The 23883-nt window shown below is 36.5% G+C and overlaps 1 protein-coding gene across 1 annotated transcript in view; it reads left to right on the top strand.

Moving 5' to 3' along the window:
- Positions 1 to 23883, top strand: part of TMEM67 (transmembrane protein 67) — a 52467-nt gene that overhangs the window by 12706 nt on the left and 15878 nt on the right. The window contains exons 5-21 of the mRNA XM_021688236.1: positions 143 to 212; positions 309 to 383; positions 5829 to 5891; positions 6999 to 7153; positions 7264 to 7372; positions 8121 to 8207; positions 8429 to 8494; positions 11003 to 11159; positions 11728 to 11851; positions 13151 to 13256; positions 15957 to 16013; positions 17269 to 17367; positions 19338 to 19436; positions 19686 to 19772; positions 21123 to 21222; positions 21314 to 21453; positions 23208 to 23348. Coding sequence (XP_021543911.1) covers positions 143 to 212; positions 309 to 383; positions 5829 to 5891; positions 6999 to 7153; positions 7264 to 7372; positions 8121 to 8207; positions 8429 to 8494; positions 11003 to 11159; positions 11728 to 11851; positions 13151 to 13256; positions 15957 to 16013; positions 17269 to 17367; positions 19338 to 19436; positions 19686 to 19772; positions 21123 to 21222; positions 21314 to 21453; positions 23208 to 23348 — 1735 coding nt within the window. The remainder of the gene's footprint in view (positions 1 to 142; positions 213 to 308; positions 384 to 5828; positions 5892 to 6998; positions 7154 to 7263; positions 7373 to 8120; positions 8208 to 8428; positions 8495 to 11002; positions 11160 to 11727; positions 11852 to 13150; positions 13257 to 15956; positions 16014 to 17268; positions 17368 to 19337; positions 19437 to 19685; positions 19773 to 21122; positions 21223 to 21313; positions 21454 to 23207; positions 23349 to 23883) is intronic.

The following is a 23883-nucleotide window of genomic DNA, read 5'->3' on the forward strand; positions in this document are numbered from 1 at the left end:
TTTTAATTTGTTTACCTTACTACAAGTAATTACTTAGCTGAATGAATCTATTCTAATTCAGCATTTAGGAAGACAAATGTTTGATGAAATTAGGTCTAGCATAATTCATTGACATTTAAAAATTTTTTTGTGATGTTGACAGATGTAACCGATGTGAACCAACATTCATCAATACCAGCAGGTCCTGTACATGTTCAGCACCAAACATTTTAGTAAGGCTAATCGAATTAATAAAGTATATATTTTAAAATTAAGTTGCTTATACCTTTCCATAAACTGTTTATTTTTTATTTTTTTTATTTATGAAGACAGGGGGATTATGTTTCAGCAGCACAGGGAATTTTCCTTCACGTGTAATTTCATCTGCCCGTTATGGAGATCTTGTGAGTATGTTTCAGTTTTTTTGTTCCATTCTTGTTGCATTACTTCCTTTGCTCATTAGTCTGGGACTAAAATGAGAAACAGTTCTGTGTAAGTCATTTTAAAACAGAAATTAACAATCTGAGAAACCTTAACAACTCAGCGTTATTATTTATAAGTAGAGTTACTCTCTTCTCTACCTTGGCTCATCCTTTTTCAGTGATCTCCGAATGTTTAAGCTGAAAAGTTCTTTTATAGATCCTATAAAGAAGCAGCATTATGTGTTAAGAGTCCCAGAGACTCTTGACTTGAACCCTGGATTTGCCCGTCATTAATTATATATCCTTGGACTTATTTACTATTTCTAAACTTCAGTTTTATTGTCTGTACATTGGGCATAGTAATAATACTTACCTCATAGTGCCTGTACATGGTAATCACTGGAGAAACAAGGGTTATTTGTATCTGGCCAGGTTCCTTATTTTGTAGTTGAGAGCATGGAAGCCTAGGGTTAGAGCCTTTGTAACAGATGCTGGTCTGACAATGTCTGCTATGTAAAATGGGAAGAAAGTGGATGAATTGGAACTGAAGAGATCATGAGTCCAAGGGAATAGGAGTTAGATGACTAACTAGAAGTTGGTTAATGAGCATTGAAAATACCCAGTATGCCAGCAGAGCTTGGGGTGGACAGGCTAGGATCTGGTTGCTCATTATCATCCTTAGATCAGTGGGAGTGATTAGGAGGAATTGGAGGACAACCATTATTCTTGACGAATAAAGCAAAAATTCCTCTTCTCCAGTATTGTCTTACTGGTGTGATAGGCAAGTACCAAATATTTGCAAAACAACAAAATAAATACTAAGATAGGGGTATAGGTATGGAGCTCTGAGATCACCCCAAAATTAGCTCCTTAGCAATAAGATGGATGTCTTCTGGAGTGTTCTTCCCCAGTCTCAGGTTATAATGACCTCCTGTATATCATTGTCAAACTTGCAGGCCTTTATTTTTATTTTTTCTTTTTTCCTTTTTAAAATAATTCTGCCAAAAGTACCAATAAATTTTTTCTTTTCCTCTTTGGTGTCAGATCAGTCATATAGAGCTCCCATCTCTTTCAATCTCTGATCTGGAACAGGTCCTTAGTCTTTTCCTGCCTTTCATGAACTCAACAGCTTTGAAGGTTATAGGCCTTACAGTCTATAGGATGACCCTTGACTGGGTCCATCCAGTTTCTCCCCATAATCAGGACATGCTTGGCAGGAAACCACAAAAAAGATGTCTTGCTTTTCTCAGTGTGTTGTACCATAACAGAAAGCATGCAACATTCATATGTCCTATCACTGGTGATGTTAACTTTGATCAGCTGCTGTGAAGTCACCATGTATGCTATAAGGGTGCCATTTTTCCCTTTGTAATTGATTAGTATTTTGTGAGGAGAATTTTAAAGATTATGCTTCATCTTCACCAAACATTAACAATAAGTAACAATAAGCTTTAGTCTCTATTGGTGATGCTTGCCTTTATCAACCACTACTATGAGGTTGCCAAATGTTTACATTGTTCTTTCTCCATTTATTAATTAACCTTCTACTGTAAGGAAGAATTTCCCAATCTTCCCATTTATGTATTTATTTGTTTATTAATGTCAGTATAGATTAGTAGGTTCCTATTTTATTCAGTTGGTTATAATCCAATACATACATTATTTGTTTTGCTTTTCAAATTGTCCTAGATTTAGCCATTGAAGCCCCTTCAAGTTGGCTCCTATACCTTTTTGATATGTCTCCATCATTTGTTGAGGATTTCTTTCCTTTCTGGCACAAGGAGATTTCCAGGTTCATCTTGTACTTTTCCTACCTCATTCCTGGAATCAGCCATTTCTCTAAGAATTTGTGGAGGATAATATTTAGAAACCAAGATTACCACACTTAGTATACCCTTTTAGGAGACATAGCTAAAATATATATACACACACACACTTACATACATATACATATCTATAACTATTTCCTTATTTTGTATATATATATATTGAAGTAAATGAGTTCATACTGATGCTTTCAATTCTAAAGCAGTTCCTCAGTGTTCCTTCTAACCTTTCCTTTTGACAGATTTTCAGTACCTTCTGTAGTGAGATATCTGGGTCTCATCCTCACTTAACTCGTTGGGTCTGTGTAACAGTCTTTGAACCATGCTGCTCTCTTCCATACCACCTCCACATCCTCCCTTCTTCACACCACTGTGCAGTAGATCCGAATGTTTGCAGACTTCTCTGCAGACTTCTGTTAAGAAAAGGTGGGCAGAGAAAGGCAATTCTGTTCTTAATCTGATTCAATTAATGCATTTCATTTAAACATATCGGTCTTGGACACTGATGCTTTCCTAAGGACAAGTTTTAGAAACCTTGATTTTAAGTCATTTTATAACGAGTGTTGAGACAGGTTCTGTGTAGTCGTATGAGACATGAAAACAAATGTAGTTAAGATTGTATGACTATCTTGGCCCAGTCCTCTGTCTGGCAGGTATAAGAACTCAGTTTTAGCAATGTACCTGGAGGTCAGTCAGGGCCTAAGGGACCAGTTCAAAATAATTAAACCCGCAAGAGACTAGATGGATTGATAAACCAGAATGCATGTTTATTAGTTTATGTTGATACTATAATTGGCGGCTAAACTAAACTACTTGTATTAACTTGAAAATTTACACTTTCCCTAATTGGAAAACATGACATATCAAATGTTTTCTTGAACAATACAGAATTGGAACATAATTAGTTTTGTATAATTTTATGACAGGCATTTATACTTGCCAATCAGTAAAGAATTTCTGTATACATGAGTCCGTGTCTTCCCATTAACTTTCCCCAAAGATAGTAATAGTGATCTAGCATCTTGGTTTTATGTTTTTCTCAACTTTTATTTTGAAAATTTCAAAATTAGGGGCACCTGGGTGGCTCAGTCGGTTAAGCATCTGCCTTCGGCTCAGGTCATGATCCCAGAGTCCTGGGATCGAGCCCCACATCAGGCTCCCTGCTCAGCGGGGAGCCTGCTTCTCCTTTCCCTCTGCCTGCTGCTCCCCCTGCTTGTGCTCTCTGTCTCTGTGTCAAATAAATAAAATCTTAAAAAAAAAAGAAAATTTCAAAATTATAGAAAAGTTAAAAATAGAGACCATGACTGTATATATATCTTTCATCTAGGTTAACCAATCATTAATGTTTTGCTGCATTTGCTTTATCTTTCCATGTGCATGTAAAATGCATACACACACACGCGTGCACACACACAGGCGCTTTTTCTTTCTGAGCCACTTGAAAATAAGTTGTAGATGTATGACACTTCACTCCTAAATGTTTTATTATGTGGCTCCTAAGAACAAGGGGGTTTTTCCTGGTATCACACCAAAGAAATTTAAAATTAATGTAATAGAATTACCTGATAGACTGTTCATTTCCAAATTTGCCCTCTTGTTCCAATAATGACCTTCATGCTCCCTCCTCTTTTTGCAGGGGCAGGAAGATGGGGAGGCGAGAGTCCAAGGATCCATTTAAGGACCCCACACTGCAATTAGTCTTTTAGTTTTCTTTAATCTAGACCCTACTATGTTTTGCTTTTGTGGTTTTTGTTGATGTTTTTGCTGTTTTTGCTTTTATGCCATTGACATGCAGAGTCAAGGTCAGCTCTCTTGTGGAGTGTCCCACAATGTGGACTTTTCTGATTGTTTTCTCATGATTAGACTCAGAGAAACATCTTTTTTGCAAGAATATGATATAGTGTTGTGTGCAGCCATTGCATCATAACAAAGAGCGCATGTTAGGTAGTCCAGTTCCTGGTGATGCTAAATTTGATTGCCTGGTCACCATGATATCTGCCATTTCTCTTCATTGTAAAGGTATTGTGATTAATAAGTTAGTCTGAGATTTTACTTTGAGACTACTTATCCATGTGGTGGCCATTGATGAACCAACCTTTCCTGAGTCAAGTTTTCAGTTGGTCATTTCAAAATAATTTCACAGTTCTCTTACTCCCTCTACATTTATTAGCTAGCAATCTTCTGTAAAAATTTCCTTTCTCTCTGTGCTTTTTTTTAGTTTTTTGCGAACTCATGAAATTTGTTTATTCAGTGTGTTATAATTGTTTACTATTTCTTTTCAAAGCTCAAATTCTTTCAAATTTTGAAATAAGCTCCTGTGTTATTTTGACATGTCTCCATCAATCCTTTTGCACTTCCTTGGTTTCTCTATACCATGTTACAGGCTCAACCAATATAATTTTTAATAGCTACCTAACACTCTCATTAATGCACTGAAATTTATGTAATTGTAGTGCCTTTGAATATTTAGGTGTTCTGTTAATATTGCTGTCAACCATTTTATGCAAATAGATATGTTTTTCCTTTTGGAGAGATTATTTCCCTAAGATAAATTTCCTAAGTGTTTCTAAATTCCTGGTTTAAAATGTGTAGATATTATTTTATGAAAGGATCGTGCAGCTTTAACACTGCCACTAGAATTGTCTGTGGGTTTATTTTACATGAATTTCCAAGCACTGTTGTCATTGCTTTCCATTTTTTTACTTAAAAAACTTCAGTTTTTTTTTAATGTGATCTTCAATCTTATACACAGATGTGGGTTTTTTTCTTAAAAAGTGAGAATTCTTCCTTCTTAAAAAGATGAAAATATTGACTTACAATTTTATTTTAGATTTTTTTTTTGATAGCTCTGGTGCCATGTTCCCTATAATTGGTTTTATCTCCTCTGTACATGTCCAGTAAATTACCCTGAAAGGTGTTTCTCAGTGTGTCATTTTTTAGCAACATGTGCGGGTAAGCTCTAAAGCAGTGGTTCTTAGCAGAGATTTGTATCTGCAGCTTTCAGAGCACATGCATGTCTTGGTTCCTCCTGGAGATTTGGAATGCAGCCAGGCATTTTCTGTTCTTAGGAAATCTCACAGGTGATTCTGATGTTCATCATTGTTTGAGAATCACCACTTTGGAGATTTTTAAATGTTAGGTTACTCTCTATATCCCCAATTTCCTGTTGCTTGGAAACCATTCATAATTATTTCTCTTTTATGACTTGCCAATTTAATACAGTATAATAATCCTAAATCAGCAAATATTAACAATGAAATACTAAATCAGTATCCAGGTTTTCTTTTATTTTTTGCCATTTTGTTCTTTGTTTTATGTATTACTAAAATGGGCATAATAGTTTTTTTGGATTATAGCACACTTTGTTTCCTCATATCTTTTGCCTAAGTGACATGATTTTGCAGTGCAGTCCTGATTTGTAATAACTGAGTTTGGTTAGAATTAATTCTTATATTCCCATTTAAACTATTTTCTGATAACATTGAGAAAGTAATAGTAGCCATTTCCCATTGGAAAATATGCATATTAATGTTTTCCTAGCAATGTAGGTAAGGAATCTTCATTTGAACTTGAAACTAAAACTTATCTTTTTTGTGAATAGGGCATGTCTTTCACTTCAGAATGGTTTGTAAAGTATTTGCAGTCATCAGCAGCTGCTTGTGGGGTAAGTTTGAATTTTTTAAAAGTAAATTTATTTCATTTTGAAGAATTGTGCCACCATTTTTTCCCCAGATAATAAAGGTCTTCTAAGTAGATATGTCTCCTTGGTCATATTCTATAAGAAGAATAAGCCATTTCTGGTGGAAAGAAAATACACAAAATTGAATGTCTTCAAGCTTGTTCGGCTGGAATTGAGTGTTAAGGGAAAGTGATCCATACTGTCATTTAGTAAATTTTATTAATGACCTATTGTGTGCCAGGCCCTGTTCTCAAATCAGATTATATATTTCAGAAAAACACAGGAAAAAAATCCTTCATGGAATTATATTCTAAGTAAATGCAGGTGGTTCTAAGTGCTATGAAGACAAATAAACCAGGATAAAGAGCTCAGAGAGTGGAAGGGGTACTATTTCATATAGGGTGGTCAGGATAGGTATCTCTGTTGGTGATATTTGAACAAAGCCCTGAAGGAAGTGAGAGTGAACCATGTAAATATCCAGGGAAGAGTGTTCTAAGCAGAGACCACAGGAAGTGCAGAGGTTCCAAAACAGGAGTTCTCTGGTATGTTCATGCTTAAGAAACAGGAAAGAGGCTAGAGCAGCCAGAGCAGAGTAAGTAAGGGAAAGTGGAGAGAGCGATTTGGGGATGAAGGGGTGGCTATGGCGAGGACCTGGAGTTTACTGCAAGGGGGATAGAAGGATTTTGTGCAAAGGAAAATATGACTGAACTTCAGGTTTTGAAAGGATCACTTGCATGGAGAGGAGATTTGGCAGAAGCAGGGAGACCAGTCAGCAGAGTATTACAGCAATCCGAGTGAGAGATGGTGGACCCATAGCCAAGAGTGTAGCATGGAAATGAGAGAGGTTCAGTGTCGGAATATACAGTGAAGATTGAGCCAACAGGATTTACTGAGGAGTTGGGTATGGGAAGGGAAAGAAAGAAGATCACTGCAATGTTTGATTTGAGTAACTATAAAAATGGAGTTGCCTCTTCCTGATTGGGAAAACTGAGAAGTTTGAGAGGCAAACTCAACAAATTAGTTTTCTTTCAAATATAGTTATTAAAGTTATTAAAGTCCATGTTACATTTCTTTGCCATGGTTCTCTCGTAGGTTTATGCCAATTTAACATCTTGCCAAGCTCTTGGAAATATGTGTGTGATGAACATGAATTCTTATGACTCTACCACTTTTGATGCATGCCAACTGTTTCAGTTTATCTTTGAAAATACTGCTGGACTGCGCACTGTTCATTCTGTTTCATTTTGGTAAAGATATCCTGATTGATGAACTGTCATTTTAACCAAATTCAGTGCAGTTACTTTCACAAATATTAATATTGGTACCCCATTCCTAAGACAACTGTAATTGTTTACAGGAGACAGAATCTTCCATGGCTGTTCTATGGAGACCAGCTAGGATTAGCACCTCAAGTACTCAGTACCACACCTCTTCCTACAAATTTCAGTTTTAAAGGGGAAAACCAGGTATAAATCACTAGATTATTAAAAAACAACTGTATTTCAATGTACAATTTTAAAAGGTAATAAGAATGTTATTAGTCATAATTCTTGATTCTTTAGGTTGTTTCTAAAAATTTGATTACTAAACTAAACTTAAATATCAGCTGCTTATAGGAATCAAACAATAACGCATTTAGCAGTCTCACCTGAGTCTATGGATACCTCTGGATTATGTGGTTATGGTGGCAAGTAGCACTTGTGGGACTGGGAAGGTAGTTTATGTCACCAAATGCCAGTCCTTCTGTATCTCTGCATTTTTAAGAAGTGCTTCCAAAGACTGTTTGGGACCCTATGCCATTTCCTTAGCACTTCACAGATCCAAATTTTTACCTTCAGCTTTTTGACCTTCTGGAATGATGAAATAGATTATTCTCCCCCCTACTAACCAACTCCCCAACTCTTCTACACATCACATAGACACACACACACACACACATGCACACACTCTTAACAGGTTTGAAAGGAGGTTATCTGTCACTAGCATTGCCTCTCAATTCTGGAATAATAGTTTTAATGCAAAAAAACAGTTTATTTATTTTAGGTGTGTTTAATCATAAAGATACTTAGATTAATTTTGCTTCAAAGTAAAGATAGTTGGATATTTGATCTTTGGGAAAAGAATGGATCAGTCAACAATGAATGTTTCTTTATAGAATACTACATTGCTTCTAAAGTATGTGACATTATTTTATTCTTATTTTTATTTAATCAGAATAGAAAACTGAAGTTTGTTGCTGCTTCCTATGATGTAAGAGGAAATTTTCTCAAGTGGCAAACTTTAGAAGGAGGTATTTTACAGGTGAGCATACTTCTAGCTAAAGAATTACGAATGTGCCTTGTTTTTGCCTCAGGCAAAAATGAGGAAAAGACTAGATATTTACTGGATTAGAGCATCACTTGCATGCTACAGTTGATTTTTTTCTTGTGCTTTAAATGGGAATTTCTTAAAACTACTTTAAGTAGTATTATATAAAGCAACATTATTCTGAAATATTTATCAGTTGTATTCTTTTGCTATAGCTTTGTCCAGACACAGAGACAAGACTGAATGCTGCTTATTCTTTTGGAACAACCTATCAACAAAGTGTAAGTTTCAACTATACTAGTCTATATATTTTTTTTTTTTTTTTAAAGATTTTATTTATTTATTCATGAGAGACAGAGAGAGAGAGAGGCAGAGGGAGAAGCAGGCTCCCAAGGAGCAGAAAGCCTGATGCGGGACTTGATCCCAGGACCCTGGGATCATGACCTGAGCCGAAGGCAGACACTTAACCATCTGAGCCACCCAGGCGCCCCACTAGTCTATATTTTTTAGCTTCATTTTTCACATCAACAATAATTGGAATGATCTTTGAATTTTCAAAACTGTTTTTTTTTTTTTTAAAGATTTTATTTAGTTATTTGACAGAGAAATAGTGAGAGCAGGAACACAAGAACTGGAGTGGGAGAGGGAGAAGCAGGCTTCCCACAAGCAGGGAGCCCGATGCGGGGCTCGATCCCAGGACTCTGGGATCATGACCTGAGCCGAGGGCAGACGCTTAATGACTAAGCCACCCAGGCGCCCCAAAACGTTTTTAATAGTAATGAATAATTTCACTGATATAATTTTTTATTATTGGGGTGCAGAAAATCTTACCTTGTTATCTATAGAGTTTAAACATAATGTAAGATTTTCCTAATTCTTATTTATTTACTTCTAGCATATAGGTTTTAAAAATAATATTTATTTCTGAGCATTTTATTTTTTAAGATTTTATTTATTTATCTGAGAGAGAGCACGTGAGAGAGAGATCACAAGCAGGGGGGAGGGGTAGAGGGTGAAACAGACTCTCTGCTGAGCAAGGAGCCCGACTTGGGACTTGATCCCAGGACGCTGGGATCATGACCTGAGCTGAAGGCAGACGCTTAACTGACTGAGCCACGCAGGCACCCTATTCCTGAGCATTTTAGAATAAAGTGAAAATATTATATTTAGTGACTAATAAAAATGTTACTCCCTCTTCCCTCTATCCCCCCCAGTTAACAAGTAAAAATGCTTCTTCTTCTCTCCTTCCATACTTTTTCTCCCTTCTTCCCTCCCTGACCTTCCTTCCTTTGGAAACCCATTTTTGAATTACAGAATGTACAAAGTAATATTATGAGCCATTAAACTTTTGAAAGACATTCACTTGTCTACAAAAATACTTCTTGATAAAATGCATATACATACATCATAGAACAAAACTGTGATTTCAGTTTTGTTAGAACTACAATGAAAAATGTCATCATGGAAACCAGATTGGAAGACAATAAACATTTTTAACAGTGGTTATCTCTGGATGTTGGGATCAAGTGATTTATTTATTTATTTTTTATATTTTCCAAATCTTCTATCATGAATATGAATTTACTTTTATTATCATAAATGACTTATATGTTATTTAAAAAAGAAAAAAAGAAATGTTACGTGTTTACCATGAGCCAGGAGAACCAACCCTGGTTAAATGCCTGCTGCTGGATGCTCAGCATTTTATCCTTTTTACCTCATTTGATCTGCAAAATAACCATTAGGTACATATCATTACCTGTGCTTCATAGATGAGGAAATGGTGCCTAGTGAGATTAGGTAATGGACTTAAGGTCTTGCATCAGGTAAATTGTGGAACCAGTGTTCTATTAGGCTTAAAATTCCTGGTTTTTCCATTGAACCTGGCTGCCTCTGAAGTAGTTCACAGCCTAATAGAGAAAACAGCTATATAGACAAAGAATTGCAAAGAATGTGGAATGTGGTGTGTACAAGGTGCCATACTGATACAAAGGAGGAGTCATCAGCGATTCCTGGAGAAGTACTAAAAGGTTTCTCGGAAGGAGTGACATTTGGGCTTAAAGAACGAATATGAGTTTACCAGGGAAACACAGTGGGGAAGAGAATTTCAGGCAGGAACGTTTGCAGTGTCAGAGAGACAGAATAGCATAGTGTATATAGGAACTGCAAGTATGAATGGACCATAGACTGGTAGAGAGCAGTGGGAGATAAGCCTGACTCTGTTAAGGGAAGCCGAATCATAGACATCGTTGTACATCAGAAGAATTAAGACCTCATCCCATAGGACAGTAGTTTTTAAACTTTTTCACTGATGTACACTTAATGTTAAGAATGAAGGCATACCCTCTCCAGCTGTGCTGTAGGACAAGAACCAGGCAGTTCTTTACTCTCAGTTTTTTTCGGCCCTTAAAAAGAATCATGTTTAGGGCGCCTGGGTGGCTCAGTTGGTTAAGCGACTGCTTTCGGCTCAGGTCATGATCCTGGAGTCCCTGGATCGAGTCCCGCATCGGGCTCCCTGCTCGGCAGGGAGCCTGCTTCTCCCTCTGACCCTCCCCCCTCTCATGTGCTCTCTCTCTCTCATTCTCTCTGTCTCAAATAAATAAATAAAATCTTTAAAAAAAAAAAAAGAATCATGTTTATAGTATTCATGTTTTGGAAGGTACATGGAAATGCATATAAACAAGATAGTTTAAAGATATTTTATTTTACAAAATTAAAAAACACTTTAAAAGATACTAAATATGCTTTCTAATTTTTTCAATGCTTTTATTTTTTATTTTATTTTCCAGTGTGAGATTCCTCTCTCTAAGATCTTAACTGACTTTCCCTCTCCTATATTTTATGATGTGTACCTTGAATATACTGATGAAAATCAACACCAATATATTTGGGCTGTGCCTGTGTTAAACCTAAATCTTCAATACAATAAAATATTTGTGAACCAAGGTAAGACATCTGTACACTCTTTCTCTGAGCTAAAAGCCAATAAATAAGTCAACCAACATGATAATTTAGTAAGCCATGGGTTATAAAAAGGCATGGATTTTCTCTTATGATATGGCTTTATGTAGTCTGCCAAAAAGTAAAACAATAAGATTGCTGGTATATTTAGACATTTTTGCCAAACGTGTCAGGCTTATTGTTAAGAAATTAATATTATCGCTTAAGTGTAAGCTGAGAAAAATTAGTAGAACTGTAAATTGGGGCTGTGCTTCTTCAAGCTTTCTCAAGCTGCTTTTCGGATAAATTCACTTATTTTGTTCTTGTATCATAAAATCTTATTAGGTAATTTGCAGGGAAAATACCTTCCAAACAATCAAAGACATTCAAGTGAGGTAGGGAAAGCTATTACCAGGAATTTCTAACAGCGATAGCTGTGCAGCCATTTTATCTCAAACAGAATGTACTAATTTTGTGTTTTAAATTTATTCAGTAAAATTCTCGAGAGCCATCTTGAACAATTTGAAAGTATTTTTTTAATGCCATCTTTTTTTCTTCCTTTTTACGATAAAAGACAGTAGCTCAAGCAAGTGGCTTCTGACTCGGCGCATTTTCTTAGTGGATGCACTAAGTGGACGAGAAAATGACTTAGGAAGTCAGCCAAGATTAATTCGAATTGCTACCCAGATATCACTGAGGTAAACAAATATCTGTTGTACTAAATTAAGCTTGGAGTGTACGGGAAAATGTTATAATGAAAGTGTTTTCTAGTAATTATCTGAGGAAAACAATAAGGACAGCTGAATTGGAACAGTACATAAGGTTTTTTAGATATCTGTGTAGATGGATATACACCAGTAGAAGTGAGGAGCTGCAAGGGAAGAATTATATCAGAAGGACCTGAGGAGTTTTGTCAGAATTCACACTCTGGCCCTGCTGAATTAGAATGGGCTGAGAGGTGGAGGGAAATTGAATAGCAGTGGGCTGAAATGGGAATGTTAGAAAGAGCCTGCCCAGTGTTTGCAGTGGGTAGGCGTCCTGTGTGTTTTCACCTCCTTACTGGTCTAAGTTGGCCCAGATTAAGTACCAACACCTCCGTCTTCTTAGGAAATCTTAAGGATGACCCTACCTTAGGGTAGTGCCATACAGCGCTTATTTCTGTTTTCAGTGTGAGATTGTTCCCTCTAGATCATCACCGACTTTCCCACTCCACAATTTTTTGATGTGTACCTTGAACACTGGCAAAAATCAACACCATCATCTTAACATGAGTCTGGCACTTTGAAGCACTTCAATATACCTTTTTTTCATTATTATTTCATTCTGGTTTTCATATTAGTCTTATGAAGTATAAGCAGTACAGAAGCTTTATTATATATCTTGCTGAAGTCCAGATGTACTGTTTTTAGCATTCCTTCAATTTACTAATGTATCACTAGTAAAAATGAAATTGGACCTAGTCAGGTCTGACTCGATCATGGTGAAACCATGCTAGCCACTAGTGTTTGGCACTTTCCTTCTTGATTTACAAATCATACCCATGCCTTGAATTCAGCAAAAGACACTCTACTATGTGCCATAAACAGTACTAGATATGACACACATTATTTTGTTAAGAACTCATCTTTCTCTTTTGAAAATCAGGATGCTATCTGCCTTTTTCCAGGCTTTGTTTAACACTTCACCCTTGACTATTCCTCAGAGATGGTTCACAGTACTTCAGTGATTTCATTTGTAAACTTCAGAAGACCTAGATCAGGAAGAGTTTCTAATTTGTCTCAGATGGTATATTTTAATATTAAAGTTTTGACTACTTAAGATAGCTTGTGTTGGTACCATTAGTTTATGTTTGACCTTCCCAAGTCCTTATTCACTGGTTGGTTTTGAGATCACCAAGACTATCCATATTAAAAAAAAAAAAACCAAAGCAGTAAGTTAACTGTATGCTTAAGGACTTAGATATATTTTTAACTATAAATGTATTTTCTCATAAACAGCATCCACCTTGTACCCAACACAAAAAATGGAAACATTTACCCTCCTTTAATTACCATTGCGTACAGTGACATCGATATCACAGATCCCAGCAGCCAGTCTGTGAAGGTGGGTCCCGTGCCAGTCAGTACCTCTATATGTGTTAATGTGATACTGATGCAGTTTACATATGGTCAAAGGCTATTTGTCCTTTTTCAAGTTTTAAATAAACACTGCACTTAATATAGTCAGGTCTTGATTACTTTTTACTAATAATGATAAAGGTGAGTTCCTGTGGATCCTTCAGGTAAAAAAAACAAGAATTAAGTTTTTTTCTAGACACCATCAGCAGCAGTCAGGCATCACTGTTCGGGATCCTGGGGTATGCTGAGATATGTAGTGTCTGCTCCTGTCCTCTTTGGCCAACTTGCTTGCACTAAGATTTTGTTTTCTTGGCTAATTAAACCAGAAACTCAAGCTTTCAGCAGGCACGAGTGGTCTCTTCTCACCAGGCTTGCTCACTTGATGGAAATACACTTCAACAAGTAGAAAGAGATTCCAATTATCAGTAGTTTATAACTAGTGATGCTAAAGTGAAGTAGAGAATACAGTTTGGACCTGTAGCCACGTAGGCATCCTGCTACTTCTCCAACTCAAAGTTAAGTGCAGAACTAAAGGCCTCCTTGCCTGGGAGGTCCTGTATGGAGGAGAGACCTCGTACACCCTGAAGATGGACTACACCAAAGGGAATGAGCCTGGAAAAGGCTGAGTTCCTTCTCCCAACCTCACCAGTCAGATAAAGCCTCTCTGCTTTGAGGAGGGGTTCATGACAGAGGGATAGAGATCAAAACCAGAGGTAATCCTTCTGTACTTTTTCCTCAGAGAGATTAAATGGATAGTCCCTTCCCTCTCTGGAAACATGAGAGATGTTTAAGCATTCCCTACCTCCAAACCTCACTAACAGCTTTTAATTTCACTATTTTGCTTTTCTAAATTTTAATGTTCTAGTTCCTATAGCCGGTACTTTTGGCTTCTCTATTGTGCTTGTACTTGTACTCAGCTGCTACTGGATTCAGGCTTTCATGAAGCAAAAGGTAGGCACATAGGATATCTTTTCTCTAAAAGATTTTACATCCTCATTTGTATGACATAATTGGATGTTAAAATTAGTTTCCATTGCCTGAGCTTTTTTTTTTTTTTTTAAAGATTTTATTTATTTATTTGACAGAGAGAGAGACAGCTAGAGAGGGAACACAAGCAGGGGCAGAGGGAGAGGGAGAAGCAGGCTTCCTGCCGAGCAGGGAGCCCGATGTGGGGCTCGATCCCAGGACCCTGGGATCATGACCTGAGCCGAAGGCAGACGCTTAACGACTGAGCCACCCAGGCGCCCCATTGCCTGAGCTTTTATGCACCGTAATAGGAGGAGAGGAAAATCCGGAAACAGGCTTAGTAACAACAGAAGACTGGCTGGTTTAAAATTTCCTGGGTAACCAAGAGTATATTTATTTTAAGATAAAACACTTCTGGGTCTTTTCTTTAACTATTTTTGTTGTTGTTTAAAATATTCCAAGGGTGGTCTTGATAAATTAGAAAATAATAGAAAAGGAATTGAGAGAATCATGAAACTATACTGGTGAAGTCCACCTCAGATTCATTCTAAGTGTAGAATGTACAGTTCTTTCATCATTTCTTAATTTTTTATGACAGTTGTTGTGACAATTCTACATCAGTTAAGCATTCACCTACATCTCTGCTCTCTCACCAACAGCGAGTAACTTTCCCTCATATTTTCTGAGCAGATCAAGACCATCCCTCAGATTTCTCTTCAGATGAATTCCCTCAGATTTCCTCTTTAATACTTCAGAATCTCTGTTTCATTATCCTTCCTGTCTCTTGTTCTGATTTTTAAGAACAAAGGGCCCTTCCTCTTTTCTTAAATTAATCTTCTACCTGTGCTTGTTTGCAGTGCTTTCTCCAGTATCCTGTTTCATCCCTAATCCCTTTTTCAACCAGCTCCTCTGCTGGTCCCTTTCCTTTGCTTAAAACAGCCATCAAGTTGTCCTATCTTAAAAACAAAGTAAAACAACCAACCAATAACATCTTTCCTCAATTCTGCCAGCTTTTTAACTTGCTATTGTGTATCTTTCCTTGATTTCCCAACCGTTTACTCTTTCATCATTTGCAGTCTGGCTCTAGTCATTTTTCTTCTTTGAAAACCTTTTTCTTGAAGGTCAGCAATGAATTCCATATACATTAGCTTTATTTCTTTATAACTTGACATTCATACAACATTTGACATCATATTTCAAGACTTCTTCTTGAACTTCTGTTCTATGAGCTTGGTAAGACTTTGGTATCTAGCCTCTCCTACCTCTCACAGTCCTGTTTCTCTATCCTTTACTGGTTCTTCTTTCTCTTCTTGTCTCTTAATATAGTGGTATCCCTAAGATTCTTGTTCAGCCCTTTGAATAATCTGCCTTCTTAAGGTGTGATTGTTGAGCCAGTTGCTAAATTCTTGATACACAAGATTAGTCACATGCCTCAGTTATAAAAACCTATCAGAAAATGAAATATCATCAGCTTGACTGCTGTTAATGAACCTAAACGAGTTCCTAATGAACCCCTCTTTCTTCTATGTATGTTCAAAAGGGATATTCAAAGCATCATGAGTAATTCCTCAAAGTATTTCCATTTATGTGTAAGTAAGGGTCAACTCTAGTAATATTAATAAATTAAAAATATGGCATTTATATACAAATACATCTTTATAGTAAAAGCTTTGTGTTATATAATTTTAGTATGGCTAATTTACTTTCTTTTAAATACCAGGTTTCTTTCTCAGTCAAATATGAAATGGATCAAGGAGAAGCACAAGTCCAGACAGATGTAAGTTTATTTAACTTGTTAAAATATTTACAGTATGTTTCTTAGTTAAAAAATGTTTAGATATACAAGGGAATCGTCAAAATAGTTCTGCCATGTATCTTTCACCCAGCCTCCCCTTATGTTAACATCTTACATAACCATAGTGCAATGTTCACAATAAGGAAAATAATACTGATGTAATCCTATTAACTGATCTACATACTCTGAATTTCCCAAGTTTTTTCACTATCCTTTTTCTGTTTTAGGACCCAACCCAGGGTCGCATATTGCTTTTAGTGGTCACGTCTCCTTAGTCTCCTTTAATCTGTGATGGTTCCTCAGTCTTTCTCTTTCTTTCAGAACCCCATCCTACGCTTTTGAAGAGTACTGGTCAATTATTTTGGCCTTCGATTGGGTTTATCTGATGTTTTCCCATAATTAAATCAAGTTCATGTAGTTTTGACACAGATACCACCGATATGATGTTGTGCCCTTTTCTGTGCATCATATCAGAAGGTACATGGTGTCAGGATGTCTTAATACTAATGATACTAACTTGGATCATATGTCTAAGGTGGTGTCTGTGGAGTTCTCCACTGTATTTTTCCATTTGTAATTAAGTATCTTGTGGGGGAGATACTTTGAGAGGATGCAAATATCCTGCTTCTCATTATCCTTTTGGCCTCTAATTTTAGCATCCAGTGATGATTCTTGTCTATAAAAAGTATTATTGTAACATCTGCCTCATAATGATTTTTCTATTTCCGTCATTTCTTTTATATGTTAAATGGAATTTTATAAGGAGTTGTCCCTTTGCCCACATAGATTTATTTATTCAATTCTTTCTTTTTTTTTTTTTATTTGAGAGAGAGAGTGAGAGAGAGAGAGAGAGCACAAGAGCGGGGAGCGGGAGAGGGAGAAGCAGACTCCCTGCCGAGCAGGGAGCCCGATGCGGGACTCGATCCCGGGACTCCAGGATCATGACCTGAGCCAAAGGCAGTCGCTTAACCAACTGAGCCACCCAGGCGCCCCAATTATTTCTTTAAATCAGTATGGACTCCTGGATATATTTATTTTATTCTCGTGATTATAATTCATTACTATCTGTCTTCTTGCTCAAGTTGTCCTAGATTTAGCCATTGGGAGTTCCTTCAACTTGGTCCCTATGTCCTCGCAACACACCCTCCACCATTTTTTGAGCACATCTTTATACTCTATTTGCATTCCCCCATTGATGGGGGAAATTACATATATTCCAAAATGTTCTTTTTTTTAGATTGCTTTGGGTGTTTTGGGTGGGCTGGCTGTTTTATCATCTCTTCTGAAGACAGCAAGTTGGAAGAGGCGCATTGGAAGTCCCATGATTGATTTACAGGTATGATCTCAGGAGTTTTTAAAGTATATTTTCATCTTTTCACTACTTTGTATCCTTTTAAGATACAGCTGGAGAACAAGTAAAAAATTGCCGTAAGTTTCTCTGGGGTATATAACTAGGAGAGGTATATGCACACCTCATTCCCCTCCCACGTTGCTATATGCCAGTCTACACTCCCACCAGCAGCGCTGTTCTGGTTTCCACACCTCACCAACGCCTGATGTTTTTCCAGGCTTCCCATTTTTTTCCAGTCTGGCAGTATAAGTAGTACATCACTGTTGGTTTCATTTTCATTGCTCTGCTTTTCATATACTGTATTAATCATTTGGGTTTCCCCTTCTGTTAACTGCCTGTTTATATCCCTTGCAAATTTTTCTATTAGGTTTCCAGTTTCTCTGGTTTATTTAAAGGAGTTTTTTTGTGTTTTCTAAATATGAATCCCTTTTTGGTTTTTGATGCTAAAATATCTCCTCCAAATATGACCCATCTGTTATTTTTATCTATGTGTTACTTTGTTTAACAGAAACTCTAAATTTTGATATTGTCACATCTGATTAGTTTTTCATATGCTTCTAGAATATTTTTTAGGAAAATGTTCCCAATCTCAAGATCACAAAGATACCCTCCCAGGTTTTATTCTATTAACTATAGTTTTACTTCTCATATAATCTTTTGTAAATTTATCTTTGTTTTTATTTTTATCTAACATTTATTGAATATATGCTAGACATTTTTTTAAGTTTTATTTGTATAATTTATTTAATCCTCACAATAGCTCTGTGAAATCAGATACAATTATTATCATTCCCATTTTATGCAGAATGAAATTGTGGCAGAAGTAAAATAAACTTCCTACTCATTTAATTTTTTAAATATATTTTTTAAAAGATGTATTTATTTATTTGAGAGAGAGCATGCAGTGGGAGGGGCAGAGGCAGAGAATCTCCAAGCAGACTTCCCTCTGAGCGTGGAGTCTAATGTGGGGCTCAATCTCACGACACATGAGATCATGACTTGAGCCAAAACCAAGAGTTGGACGCTTAACTGACTGAGCCACCTAGGTGCCCCTCTACTCATTTAATTTTTACAATTCAGTAATAGGTGGTATTTATTTCCATTTTGCTGATGAAGAATATGAGAAAGGCAACATAGTAACTTGTTTGTACTGGAATATCTTCCTGACACCAAAGCCAGTGTGCCAAGGAATCAGAGGAGGGGGGCTTGGTTTACTGTTCGAAATAGAAAGAAAGGCTTTCCAGAGAAGGGAACTTTAGGCTGGGTTGGGTTATCTGTGCATTCCACAAAATAGTCACTGAGGACCTACTTTCTGATTGCCAAGAATACTACCAGATGCTGGCAGATGTGATAGTGAGCAAAGACAGATCTGGTCTCTATTCTCAGAGCTCATGAGATTTTGCCATAGAGAAGAAAAGAATATTTGATGAAACAATAAACAATGCCCATTTCATTCCACAAAATAATTGAAATGCAAGTTAATCAGAGAGTAAGTAGTTGGAACTGGCAGGTAAGGCTAAAAAGTCCATTTTGGTCTAGGTTGTGAAGGACCTTGTGGGTCTAGAATTTATACTCTAGTGAAGAGTCACTGTACATTTTTAGGAAAGGGAGTGACACAATCCAATTTACATTTTAGAAAACTAACTCTGGTGGTAGTATGAAGGACTGATTGGGGTGGAGGGCTCCAAACTAGGAAAGAATTAGGAAGCAATATAACTTTCTTAGATGGTGAAAGGTGAGAAGTGTTGGGTAAGACAGGTGCTTTTGGGAATAGACTGAAATGTACAGATCCAAAGGAATCCAGGAGATGGCCACAGTTAGACTTTGTAACTGAGTGATCCATGGATACATGAAACAAGGCTTCAAGCTTGAGAAACTGGGAGAATATGTTACTGAAAGTGATAGTATAAATAGATTGAGTCTATAACAACTATAATTCTCTTTTTAAATTGCAGACAGTTATGAAATTCTTGGTGTACTACGCTGGTGATCTGGCCAATGTTTTCTTTATCATCACTATGGGAACGGGTCTTTATTGGCTTATTTTCTTCAAAGTAAGTGAGTTCCCGAATTTAACCTAAATGTTAATACCTGAATAACTGGTAAGCTGTCTTTATAAAGGAACTGTTTTTATTTGGGGGTATTTCTGATCAAGAGTATTGAGGCAAGTGCTAAACCACCATTTCTTGAATGTGCTGTTTATTGAGTATCACCACTTTCCTTTTCTATGCATCTTTGGTTTATAAATTGTGCTTATTAAAAACCTTGTGTGGTCATATTTAACAGTGTAATTTTTATCATAGGCACAGAAATCTATCTCTGTTTTGCTACCAGTGCCAGCTCAGGAAGAACGTCTTGTTACTTATGTGGGATGTGCTTTTGCTCTGAAGGTAAGTTTCAAAGGACAGATTCCTGAATTTAAAAGACCTGCTGTTAAACTCGTAAGTCGTTAAAATTAAAATGCTTTCAAAATCTTTGGTGTAAAATTTAGTTTTATTTTATTTTTATTTTTTAAAGACTTTATTTATTGATTTGTCAAAGAGAGAGAGAGAGAGCAGCACAAGCAGGGGGAGTGACAGGCAGAGGGAGAAGCAGCTCCCTGGTGAGCAAGGAGCCTGAGGTGGGACTTGATCCCAGGACCCTAGATCATGACCTGAGCTGAAGGCAGACACTTAACCTACTGAGCCACCCAGATGTCACAAATTTAGTTTGATTTTAAAAGGAAGCATGAATTATTTTATTTTACCAAGGAAATATAATAGGTAGTTCATTCTGAAAATCTAGCTTAAATAATTTTCCTAAGAAGCCATAATAAGTATTTTTGGATTAATACAAGTTACAGCTAATTTGATAAAGTGATAATTTATCATATGACTTTCTTTTTTAAAGTCTGAAGATGCATTCACAATGGGATAAAATGTCTTTAGGCATGAATTTTATCTCTTTAATGGGCAATAAAGGGTACCACCCTGGATAACATGCTGAATTTGTCTTAGAATTTGTTTTCTCTGTCTCCATATTCCTTTCCTCCTCTTCTCATGGCATCCCCTTTCCCTGTTTCATTTTTCTGTCAATGTATGTGAAGCTCCTTAACATGCCCCTGGTAGATCTCATCCCATGGTCCTGTGATTATTCAGTGTCTGCTTTTCCCACTGATCTGTGAGCTCCTTGAAGAGAGGAATTATCCTATCCTTACACTTTTATCCTTTGATGAATAATGCATCTACTAGGAAGAACACCCTAGATTAAACATATTACTTTTGTTAAATGAAAAAGATGTGTTTCAACAACACATTTTAACATTAAGTATCTCAATACCAGGAATAGAAAAAAAAGATAGTGAAGGCTTCTTAAAGCTTTAATTAAGACAACCAATTATAGTTGAAAAATACCTTTACTTTTAAAGAAATCAGATGGTCTTTTAGAAACCTTGGGAAAGAGAGTCAATTAGGCATGGCCCCTGTACGAGGAAGAGGTAGGATGTTTACTTTTTTCATATCCCTATTTTAAAGAAAGACAGAGAAGGGAAGGCAAATTAATGTGTATGAAAATTTTGTGAATTTGGTGATTCCATGTTATTTGATGAGCTTCTAGTGATCCCTTAATGATATTATAACTTTGTCATTTGTGAAAATTGTATATTCTTGTGATTACAGTATATTTGTTTCTTAAAAAAAATCATTATTGTATTCATAATCAGGCTTGATGTGGATACTTTTCAAGTGTTCTGTCATTTTCAGGCTCTGCAATTTTTGCATAAGCTTATATCCCAGATTACCATAGATATATTCTTTATTGATTGGGAGCGACCTAAAGGAAAGGTTCTTAAAGCTGTTGAAGGTAACTGAAATAACCATTGTACCAAAATTCGTTTGCTGCTTTTTCCAGAACAAAGATGAAACCCTTTTACTTACTTTATCTCTCTGACCAGGTGAGGGTGGTGTTCGGAGTGCCACGGTTCCTGTGAGCATATGGAGAACATATTTTGTAGCAAATGAATGGAACGAAATTCAGACTGTGAGAAAAATTAATCCACTCTTTCAAATACTTACTGTCCTCTTTTTTTTGGAGGTAAAAACTTTTTTAATTGTGTGCAACTTCTGTGTACCTCATAAATATTAATTTTGTATAATTCCAGCTACATTTTCATGGAAGAGTTTTCTGAAGTTAGCAAGCCATTACAAAGAGTGGCTTTTAAATATCGTGTTAAGGGACGCCTGGGTGGCTCAGTCGTTAAGCGTCTGCCTTCGGCTCAGGTCATGATCCCAGAGTCCTGGGATCGAGCCCCGCATTGGGCTCCCTGCTCCGCGGGAAGCCTGCTTCTCCCTCTCCCACTCCCCCTGCTTGTGTTCCCTCTCTCGCTGTGTCTCTCTCTGTCAAATAAATAAATAAAGTCTTTAAAAAAAAAAATTGTGTTAAAATACACCTAATATGAAATTTACCGTCTTAATCATTTTTAAGTATGCAGTTCAGTCTTGTTGGGTACATTCACATTGTTGTCCACCAACCCCTAGAATTCTTTTCATCTTGCACAACTGAAACAACAACTTCCCATCCCCACTCTCAGCCCCTGGCAATTACCGTTCTACTCTCTCTCTTTCAGTTTGACTACTGTAGCTAAGGAATGGCTTTTAAACTACTGGTTTGTATCAAAATCCCCTGAGAAACTTTTGTAAACTACTATGCCTGGCCTCACCACTAGAGATTATGTTTGATTCAGTAGCTCTGAGGTGAGCCTAGTTATCTATATTTTGAAAAAACTTCCTCCCTCTCTAATTTACATTCTTATTAGAATTAGAATTCTGCATTAGAACCACTGTTATATGTGAAAATTTTCAACAAATTATCACTGAGTGCTTACCATGGACTATATTCAGTGCTAAGAGCTGGAGCTATAGGTGAACTATGCACAGAGAATGGGTGCATGGTTTTATGGTACCTTTACAGTTAGCTCACAATCTGGCTGGTATTATTAAAGGAAGTGTCCTGTACTGAATATGAGACTGAACTATGAAAACCGTTTATGTGGATAATAACTTTTCTTAGGAATTAGCTGCTTATATAAAATTAGATGTGAATTATGAACTCTTATGTTTGTCTGCCTTCCATTTTCCTTTTTTTCTTCCTTTCTCCCTCCTCTCCCTTTCTTTCCTTTTTTAAAGCCAAAAGAAGAATATGTGTATATCCAAGGCATATGAAGGATTTTTTAAAAATTCACTTACAGTATTGTTTGTTAAGAATGTTTTATAGAGCTTTAAAAGGTGTTATATGAAAAAGGATTTTTTCAGTTAAGCACATTTGGGAAACATTGGATTCAATAAAGTCACGTCAATTTCTTCACTGTAAAAATTCCCAGAGCCTTTATTCTAAGAGAGTGGAAGGCATGACCACACTTATTTAACCATGGCTTCCTTTTACAAAGAAGGTATCTTCCTTAAAAGACATTTTGAAAGATACTGTTTAAGAGTATAAAAAAGTATTTTGCATAGTGCCTGGCATATGTTAAAAGCGCATGAAATGCTGGTTGTTCATTGGTAGTTTACTGAAGAAAGTTTTATTCTTTTGACAAATGTTTGACTTTTGTCAGTATATATAATAATAAGGTTATATTTGGCCTTTAGTCATATTGAAGAGAATTCCAAATGAACTATTTTGTTTTGTAATTAAAAATACTGGATAATTATTTACCTAGATTTTCTACTGTTTGTATAAACTTTTAATAAATATTTTAGTTTTTAAGGTAAGAAATAGGGAGGAGTGTCTCATTTTCAGAGTAGAACTGTTTTCTTTATGTATGTCTGTTTAAATTTGCCTTTTTACTCCAGGTTGTGGGATTCAAGAACTTAGCATTAATGGACTCATCCTCTAGTCTTTCCAGAAGCCCAGCTAGCTACATAGCTCCTTATAGCCGCATTTTAAGATATGCGGTGTCTACTGCTCTTTGGCTGGTCATTGGAATTATACAGGTAACAACAGATTATACTTTTCAGCAACATTGCCTTTCTCTTTTTATAACTCTGTTTACATACTAATTATCTTCAAATATTGACCACATCCTGGTTTCTACAGCAGAAAGAAGGTAATGGCAAGATCAACAATAATAGCTAATTCTTACCTAGTGTTATAACCCAGGCACTGTGTTAATTAATTGCATTGCACATATTAATTTAATCTTTATAGTAGCCCTTGGAGATAGGTTCAGTTAGGATCCTCATTTTATAGATGAGGACACTAGGGCACAGAAATGCTAAATAGTTTGCTAAAGTCATGCAATTAGAGATTGGCAGAACTGGAATTTGAGCCCAGGCAATCTGATGTCAGATTTTTTTTTAAGATTTTATTTATTTATTTGACACAGAGAGAGAGAGCACAAGCAGGGGGAGCGGCAGGTAGAGGGAGAAGCAGACTCCCCCCTGAGCAGGGAGCCTGATGAGGGACTCGATCCCAGGACCCTGGGATCATGACCTGAGCCGAATGCAGACGCTTAACCGACTGAGCCAC

Source organism: Neomonachus schauinslandi, chromosome 4 (assembly GCF_002201575.2).
Source record: "Neomonachus schauinslandi chromosome 4, ASM220157v2, whole genome shotgun sequence".
Taxonomy (NCBI): domain Eukaryota; kingdom Metazoa; phylum Chordata; class Mammalia; order Carnivora; family Phocidae; genus Neomonachus; species Neomonachus schauinslandi.